At 39.9% G+C, this 9,645-nt stretch overlaps 1 protein-coding gene across 3 annotated transcripts; it reads left to right on the forward strand.

Moving 5' to 3' along the window:
• Positions 1-2,156: 2,156 nt before the first annotated feature.
• LOC146450216 (ribitol 5-phosphate transferase FKRP-like) lies at positions 2,157-7,455 on the forward strand. Of its 3 annotated transcripts, XM_085100615.1 has the most exons (4): positions 2,157-2,470; positions 4,483-4,683; positions 5,042-5,248; positions 5,828-7,455. In XM_085100615.1, exons 1-3 carry the CDS (start codon positions 2,230-2,232, stop codon positions 5,053-5,055), a joined length of 456 nt encoding a protein of 151 aa, XP_084956741.1. In that variant the 5' UTR covers positions 2,157-2,229; the 3' UTR covers positions 5,056-5,248; positions 5,828-7,455. The 3 variants fall into 3 exon arrangements, with proteins under 3 accessions (XP_084956741.1, XP_084956740.1, XP_084956739.1); XM_085100614.1 differs by having other exon boundaries at positions 4,483-5,251; positions 5,832-7,455; XM_085100613.1 differs by having other exon boundaries at positions 4,483-5,248.
• The last annotated feature ends 2,190 nt before the right edge of the window (positions 7,456-9,645 follow it).

Consider the following 9,645-nt stretch of genomic DNA (forward strand, 5'->3'; position numbering starts at 1 on the left):
ATCGGCGCTAAAACAATTTAAACTAGAAATACGTGACTCGCAAAACCTCGCGAAGCTGGGGCTGGGTGGAAAGCCCTCTTTACACGTATTGTAGCATCAAACGAGGAGATTAAAAGGCGCATAAGAATTTTTTTTTATGAGCATAGTGTTTTCGTAGTTCCACGGGCTAGTTTGCGGTTGAAAATCTATTCTGTCGCGACGTAATGTACAACGGGCGTGCAGCGCTGTCGTGTTCGATTAATTTATTTCCCACGGAAAATTATTTACCGCGGCCACAAAGCGTGTAATTTCTTTAATGCACTATTTCACAAAAAAGATTTCTAAAAGAAAGGGAAAAGATTCTGGAGAGATAGTTCTGTATCCAGTGAATATTGATGAACATTGCAGTTGAAATTTGATCATGCACGCATATGTTTTTCGGTGTATGCAAATTTTGCTCCAGACAACGCCAGACAGTCTGACGTCATTGTGCGGACACCTTCAAAGATATAAACATATATCAACATATATATATATATATATATATATATATATATATATATATATATATATATATATATATATATATATATATATATATATATATATATATATTTTTTTTTTTTTTTTTTTTTTTTCGCTCGAATTCGCGCGGCTTAGCTCCGCTCGGGCCGGCTCGGCCCGACAAATTTATTAACCTCGCTACGCTCGGGTCTTCGGCCCTCGCTTCGCGAGGAAAAATCATGCTCACCAGTCTTACACAACTCTCTTTCAAATGATATAGCGATTCTTCTGTCTCATTCAAATATTTGCAAAGAATTTTATAGACGCCTTGTCCAAAAAAAGGCTTCCACACCATTGCGGAGTGAAGAAAAATGGCTTTCTGAAGGGAGTATAGTTTAAGATTCGATCATTAACTGGAAAAAAAAAAACTTATTATTTACCATTCCTCTGTACAAGAGAAACAAAGCTTAGAGTATTCCAGTTTAAGTTTCTTTATAGACGAATTGCTACAAACGACTTTCTTTGCAAGATAGGTATAAAACAAGTCGACACTTGTTCCTTTTGTGGTGAAACTACTGAAACTCTGGTTCACCTGTTTTGGCACTGCAAACATACTCAGGCATTCTGGAAAAGTTTATTTGAATGGATATCCCAACACCTTGAAGATTTGAAAGACATTTCTCTCTCTCCCACTCTCTGTCTAGGCCTAATTAACGATGTCTCACATCTACTTTTGCATCACTCACTTCTTATTGCTAGACATTATATATACAACTGTAAACTGAGAAACACCATACCCAAGGTGCAACTATAAAAACAATTGCTCGTGAACTCCATGAAAATTGAAAAGCATAATCGCTTTAGATAATAATACCCTAAATTCTTTTAAAAAGAAATGGAGCCCATTGAAAAACGCCCTCCAGTCCCAAATGATCAATTAAAATCCAATAAGTTAATAACGAAGATTAGTAAGTAGGCTGTAAGCTATGTTGCTGTACATAATGTGAAGTAACGATTGGATGTAATTAGGTAGTTTAAATTTAGTCGTAAGTTAGTATATATTGTAAGTAGCCGTAATTGTAAGGAGCGAAAGCCTTTTTACTGTCTGATATGTGTTGAATTGTAATTAGAGTCTTGTATTGTTAGTAGACAAGTGTAAGTAACCAGTAAGCACTGTATTGTTGGTAGAATACTGTATTGTCTAGTGATGTATTTAGCCCGTAATGTAAGTAATGTAAGTAATTTGTTTTTGCAAATAAATGGTTATTAAAAAAAAAAAAAAAATATTTCGTACTTCAGTATCAAGAGCTGACCATGTCACAGGAAAGTATCGGCCAAGTCTCAGCGTTTGCAACTATACAATGGATGAACTATAAAGTAAAATTTAATCGCATGTTGTCGGTGTAAAAACCACCCAAACTGTGAAATGACGTAAGGCAAAGAAAGCAAGTGTTATCGGGAGTTGACTGTAAGTGTCACATTCATTAAATATCCCGAGGTATAACTCCCCCCCCCCCCCTCCACCATCCCGAACTAGTCTCCGGGGTCGTGCTTTCATCTGTTTCTTGCCGGGGTTTGGAAACCCCAATGGAACAAGCGCTCTCCATTATTACTTCTACGAGCAATTCGAATTTCTCTTCCCTAACATTTGAATACGACGTTCTTTTTTCAGAGATCGATCGTTGCGTTTTCATCAAGACGCTTATTATGGAACAAGACGACTTGAAGAATTATTTTTAAACAACAATGACTGGCATTTTCGGCCAATATTTGCGTCCAAGAAGATGGACAAGGCTGCCAATAATTCTATTGGTTGTTTTAATGGCTGCCCTTGCCGGTCTCCACGTTGTTGTGTTACCATCTGTCAGTGGAGGATATAACGACGAATGCTTCCTACCTGATGAGAAGCTACAAATGCTTAGAATCATGGTGCAGAATATTTCCCGGGCGTTTGACAAGTTTGGCGTTGTGTACTGGCTTGACTATGGTAAGTTGTAGTCCTTGTTTTGAGAGGGAAGTGGAAGGTTAACCTCAAAGTTGTAGGAATGGACTTGACAAACTTACTATTGTCACTTTTATAATCACAAGCTGTCCATGGCGTTTTACGATACAAAATTTGTCGATACAAAATTCGTCGTCCGTCCAGTGAAGATATTCGATGGCGAGCCATTTGGATGAAACTGAAAGAAATGTTAGGATATCAAATGGTGAGGTGGCAGCCTTTTTGAAGATGTCTTTAAGCTTTGAACTTTGATCCGACAACGTTAATTGAAAAAGCTGTACACAACCTATCAACATTCAAATCCTAGCAGTGTTCAGGATAATATTTTATTTAAAGCGTTCTCCGGTTAAAAGTTAAAAGAAGGTTAAAACGAGCTTCCGATTGCCAGTCTGCAATCTTTGTCAAACGATGAATAAAAAGCGCGAACAAGAAATATATGCAGCAAAAAGTGTGAAAAAGAAAAATTATAGTAAAAACAATAAAAGTTCGTAGTGGGAAAAAAATGTTAAGCTGAAGTTCATAATAAAAGTTTAGCATTTTATTCTAAGAATTTCCATTGTTTTTATTATAATTTTGCTTTGTCACACTTTTTGCTGTATATATATATATTTCATGTTCGCCCTTTTCATTCATCACTTGTCAAAGATTGTAGTTCAACTTATCGGCCAAGTCGTTACTTAGACCCTCCCACACAGGGGAGAACAATTGTAGTTAAAATGTGGTTCCATAAGAGCTCGATGTAGCAGTATGGTCGTTTCTTCAGAAATAAATGGCCTCAACCTTCGTAAGATCACCTATACCAGAAGAAATATTTCCAGCAATCTCATTGATATGCTTAGACCAAGATAAATTCGAGTCAATGAAGGTCCCCACGAATTAAGTATGGTGCCCTAACCATTACGCTACGCTAAAGAAGAGCCGAGAGTTCAGTATGGAAGGACTCGCTTTCCAGTAAAGAAGCCCGGAAGCGGTCAAGATTTGACCCTCAGAAATATTCTCATCAGCAGAGCATGTGACCCATAAAACTTGTTTAAGATAAAATGTTACGTTGGCAATTCATTTTACTTGGGGGAAAAGGATTAGGGTATCTAAGGCTTCTCTCTGAATCCAAAGGATTTAGCGATACGGGCAAAGGGATCAAGTCGGTGTCGAGACCAGCGATCGCTGTTACTAGTTTTCAGTCGGTCGTGCCTCGGTACCACAGTCTAGTCGTTACGCAATGAGTCTGAAGTTTGGCCGCCCCTTCATTAGGGCGCTTAAGCAACGACGACGGCAGCGCCAACGAAGACGTCACCTGAAAATATATCTTTATTTCATTTGTGCTACTAATCGCGATTGTTTCAACTCGCTCAACTTTTACAAAAATGGCGAACTATCCAGGAACCAAATTAGTAAGAGCGGGGTACAAGTTAAGAAAGAAAATGAACAATTCACCGTCGTGCGTTCACGTTCTCCACAAAATCTTAAATTTGGTGATTTCACGTGGTTGTTTTGCAGAGGACGGCAAAGAAATGTATCAAAATGTAAACGCACGTGCAGAGCGATTGTTTTTGCTCATTAAACCTATTGTTTTGCGGCGTTGTCGTTGCCGTCGCCGTCGTCGTTGCTTAAGCTCTCTAATAATTGCTAGCGATCGCCAACGGTCATGGAAGTTACAATTACCCTATCAATCCGGCATCTTCGAACTTAGGTGAACAAGGGTCTTCAACTTTCTTCGGTGTATTCCATCGCTTTTTCACTAAATCGCAGCTTGTCGCGTTTTTACTTGATCGTTGTTTGTAGTGATTTCATGTGAAAACCATGAGCTATTTATTTTCGTTATATTAGGGAATAATTACGTTTGTCTTAATGACGTTTTTATTGGTGAAACAGACTGATAAACTTAGTGACGCAAAAATTGACTCCATTGCTTACCCTCGGGCGTATAGTGTGTTTTCAACTTTACAAAGCGGGAAGCTTCAATAACACAACCTTTTCCTTTCACTTTCTAATTTCAGGGACATTGCTTGGTGCTTATCGCTCGGGTGATATTCTTCCTCACGATCATGACGCAGATATTTCGTTTCTCTTGAGTTCAAACCCTTCACAAGCCTTCCGTGAATTAGCTATGTCTGGTATAAATGCAAATGGACTAGCGGCGAGCTATGGGAAAGTGTCTCTTGACTTCGTTAGGTGGAAAGCTCAGAACAGAACAGCTGGTGAGAAAGCGGAAGTAATGCTTCATAAATTTTACCCAGCGTTCGTAAGGGACAATTATCTGGTGAGATACCATCACACATTGGAGACCTTCCCACTGTCGTGGGCTGTACCCACTGCGAGAATAAACTTCCACGGCGTCGATGTCGCTATTCCTAATTCGCCAGAGCGGTTACTAGCATTCAGGTATCCGTGGACTTACAGGACGTTCGGATTCCAGTTTCCCTATAAGTGGAAGTGTTGGGTTCCCTGTTGGTTAAGAGCAAGCAATGGGTGCTGAAATTGAAGCGTTTGCCTCTGGTTAAGAACGAGCAGTGGTTATTTATTTCAGTAACGTTGGTGGGCATTTTTCAATTGCAGGTCGTTGCAACTGAAGGTAGCCGGATCGAGCAACAGTTGCCTTTTGGAATTCTCCTGCCCCGTCCACAACCCCACGACATGATTTGTCTACCGTGGAAAAATTGTTTTAGTTATTCGTGTCTATTCGCTTCATGATGCCGATTGATTTAACCTGTCATTTTCAAAATCAAATTTCTGTTAGATTATTATTGGGGGAGCTGGGATGGCGTAGTGCTGAGAGCACCTGCCTCCTACCAATGCGGCCCGAGCTCGATTCCCGGACTCCGCGGCATATGTGGGTTGAGTTTAATTTGTTGTTGGTTCTTGTCCTTACCTCAAGAGGTATCTCTCTGAGTTCTCCAGTTTTCCCGTCTCCTCAAAAAACAACATTTCCAAATTCAAATTCGATCCGTTAAGTGTCCCCAATCACAGGCGGCACAAGATCAAGCTGTGAGCGAAGATCATCTTGCTTAAAAGCAGTCACGGTGCAAATATGAGTTTGTATGGGAATATTCACGATCGGGTTTAGGAGGTACAAATACTGAAAAGTTTTTAATAAAATAAAAACCAGACAATAGGCAATTTACCTTAGAGGCAGGGTACGTCATCTTTATCAAAAACGTTCTTAGTATTTGTACCTCCTGACCCCAATCGTAAATATTTCCATACAAACTCATATTTGCGCCGTGATTGAAAACTGGAGAACTCGGAGAGATACCTCTTGAAGCAAGGACATGAACCAACAACAAAATCAACCCACATATGCCGCGGAGTCCGGGAATCGAGCCCGGGCCGCATTGGTGGGAGGCAGGTGCTCTGCAGGTGGTGATGAACAGTAAAACATCAGATTTCCATAGGGCAACTGTCAGATAATAGTCCTTCATGCAACATAAACAAGGCTGTTGTTTGATTACTACATATACCAAACCAACAAATAATGTTTTTCCTACATTCTGACTGGCTACTTAAAAAGTCCAGATAGAACCACTATGAGTTTTGTTTTGTTTTCGTCAATTTGACAGATATTTAGTGGCTATTTGCGGTTGGCTATCCACTAGTTTGATGTACACTAAAGTAACAATCCAGTAGGTTAGCGTCTGTGAACAGTTGTAGGTTTCCACCAGTATCCACCTCCACTATAATGAAAAATTAAAAACAAAATAAATCACTTTATTTAAGTGTCAAAGTATTCAGCACAGGACATCAATTGGGGCACAGGTGGCCCAAGCTCTAGCTGTCAGGGATGATCATCTTGCGTAATAGCGGTCACGGCGCAAATATAAGAGTTCGAATGGGAATTTTTACGATCGGGTTTAGGAGGTACAAATCCTGAAAGTTTTTAATAAAGATGACATACCTTACCTCGCCATATAAGCGAGCTATCACTTCCTAGGTTTCCAAGAGGAAAGTTCTCGGAGGTCTCCAGTTTTCCCCGCTCCTCAAAGAGCAACATTTCCAAACTCAAATTCCATCCGTGAAGTGTCCCCAATCACAGGCGGCCTAAGCTCAAGCTGTGAGTGGTGATCATCTTGCGTAAAAGTGGTCACTGCGCGAAAATACAAAAGTTGTTATGGGAATATTTACGAAGGGGTTTAGGAGGTACAAATACTGGAAAGTTTGAATGAAGATGACATACCTTCCTTCTAAGGAGTATTGCCCATTGTCTGGTTGCTATTTTGTGCTGATTCGAGGCCATTTTAGCGAGTTATCACTTCCTAGGTTTCCCACAGGAAACCAACACAAAATAGCAACAGACAATAGACTCCTTAGAGGCAGGGTACGTCATCTTTATTAAAAACTTTTCAGTATTTGTAACTCCTAAACCCGATCGTAAATATTCCCATACAGACTCATATTTGCGCCGTGACTGCTTTTACCCAAGATGATCTTCCCTCACTGCTTGATCTTGGGCCGCCTGTGATTGGGGACACTTAACGGATCGAATTTGAATTTGGAAATGTTGCTTTTTGAGGAGACACCTCTTGAAGCAAGGACAAGAACCAAGAGCAAACTCAACCCACATATGCCGCTGAGTCCGGGAATCGAGCCCGGGCCGCATTGGTGGGAGGCAGGTGCTCTGCAGGTGGTGATGAACAGTAAAACATCAGATTATGACGTATATGACGGCGCTTTCAGCTTTGAATCATCGTAAATCTTAAAGAAAAATACTGAAAGTTCGGTGAAAAGTAGACGCAATGTTCAAAACTTACGATTCTGTAAGGAAAGAACTTTAAGATGAGGCTTTTTTAAGCTGAAAAATGAATGCGACTGTGCTTGGTCGCTCTTGAAAGTGACGTGAACTTTCCCGATTTTGCAGCCTGACAACATGAGAAGTTGAATCGCTCGAACCGCATCGTGCCTTGACAAGCAGCGGGTGCAGATTGTTGAAGTTGTTGCTGGTAATAGTAATAGTAGATCGATTTTTACGTTGAGAACGGTTTAGAGAAAATACATTTAATGCAAATTTGACAGCCTAAACACTCATGATCATCGATGCAGGCAATGGACTGTGGTTCTTTCTTCTGCATTTTCCCCTCGGGCTTAGGGGGGGAGAGATAGGCAAATCCCAATCAAAATTTTGGGGAAATTCTATCTATTTCCTTAACAGTTGTACTTGAAATTACTTTGCTAGTCTTGCGAAAGCTTTGAAATGTTTACAAATTGTGCCGGGAGACACAGAATGCGTAACGTCACAACGGTGTTTACATACACACACGCACACGTGCGAGGGATTTCCGTTTTGTAAAATTGATCTCCCGTAATGGCCTTTGTCGTAAAACGTATTGGTAAGTTTTTGATCATCAAAATTGACAGAAAACGACGAAGCAACCAATAGGAATATCGGAAAAACCTCACGATTTTGAACATCAATGCCTTGTGATTGATATGATGCGGGAAGTTTGATTTTGTGGTCAAATTCCATACCCGATAAATTCGCTCAAAGAGACGTCAGTCGTTTTGGGCTTTTTGGACGCACTCTCCTTACAGTTAAAAAAATCAAAGCGAAATAATTTTAACTGGATAGTACATTTCATTAGCTTTGTACTAATATATAGTTTATAGTTGTTGCGTTTAAGACAGTGCGCAAATATTTTTTTTTTTTCGGGAAGGACACCCGCGAAGGTATTCAAATCTTTTTCACTGAAGTGGCCTTTTAACAAAACAAAGAGAATATTTCTCGCAAAATATTGTTCCTAGATTCTTATCACTTTGTTGGAGATACCCCCGTCATAAAAGCATGGAAAGGTGATTTCTCATTTGATGAAGCACCACGGAATATAATTGAAAACATCGTGGGTTTCTGTACATAGGCTCATATCTTAATATCTTAAAATGGACCAGTTAAAGGGGCAGTATCACGCTATTTTTAGTAACACATTGAAAATCGGAAAGACGCTATTCGGTCGATAGCAGCCAAGATTATGACAAAATTCCATTAAAAGACTATCAGAATGCAAAGAAACAATCCACGGATATTTTCGGTGGCAGATGAACAAGATAGAGAGGGGTTCAAATTTGAAAACGTCTGGCAGACGTTTTCAAATGTCGCTGTTGTAACGCACTAAAAATCGGCGGCTGTACTATATTTTGGTTCAGCCTTTTGTCTTAGAATCACTATTAATATTTCTTTAAATTAGCGATTGAGAAATTAATTAACACAGTGTTCAAAGTTTTAATTTAGTGAATGTTGGCCAAAAATCATGATATCTCCCATGATACTGCCCCTTTCAACGGGAAGTCATTACACACAAAGCTAGCCCGTTTCTGCTTATCTTTCTTTGTTTGTGTCTCCAAGACAATAAATATTAAAAAAAATAAAACAAAAAAAGAAAAAAAAAAACATAAAGCGCTGACAGTGAGCCGCTGACATTGGCGACCATATGCCCATTTTAGACTTTCGCTTTGCAGATGCTGAAACGTGGCCAAATAAAGCACTTTGGAATTAAATGAGATTTGTGGACCATCAGCATTTTTGAGGCCTGATTCTCAGACGGTCCTGGTCGCTCTCGCCTACACACTCTCTCCCTTCGAGCGACCTGGACCGTCTGAGAATCAGGCTACATCTTTTGGTACGGTGCTCCAGTTTCCAATTTGTAAATAAACCAGATCTGTTTAACGGCAGGTCAAATTTAACACTACAGCTGTACTTCCACCTTTAAATTGGAACTGTACCACACAGCTAGGCGCGCAGTCGGTCTAAATCCACTCCACTATATTATTGTAAGCGCGGTGTCAAGTGACTAGGGATTTTGCCAGGTTATGAACACATCTCGCTTTTTAATTGTCAGTCGTCACGATAATTTCGTGCCTCACGGTTGGACTATGCCCGTTCCATATTCCCACCCACATGTGGTACCTCTTCAGAAACTAAAAGAAAAATAGTTCTCTCATCTTACAGAGATGTTTGCAAAATGTTGGAAAGAACAGGGAAAGAATATTCGTTTAACTTGCTATTCAGATCTGCAAACCATTAATCATGACAGGAACAACAAAAATTGAAAACAAAAAATGCTCTTAAAAGGGCTTTGTCGTCTTTGGATGACACAATAATATCAAAGTGCCTCAAAAGGTTACGTATGACGAGACAAGTTTCTGTGAATTCATTAAGAGTGGAGCAAGCCAGT

This window comes from Pavona decussata, unplaced genomic scaffold (genome assembly GCF_977016875.1).
Source record: "Pavona decussata unplaced genomic scaffold, jaPavDecu1.1 SCAFFOLD_476, whole genome shotgun sequence".
NCBI classification, from domain to species: domain Eukaryota; kingdom Metazoa; phylum Cnidaria; class Anthozoa; order Scleractinia; family Agariciidae; genus Pavona; species Pavona decussata.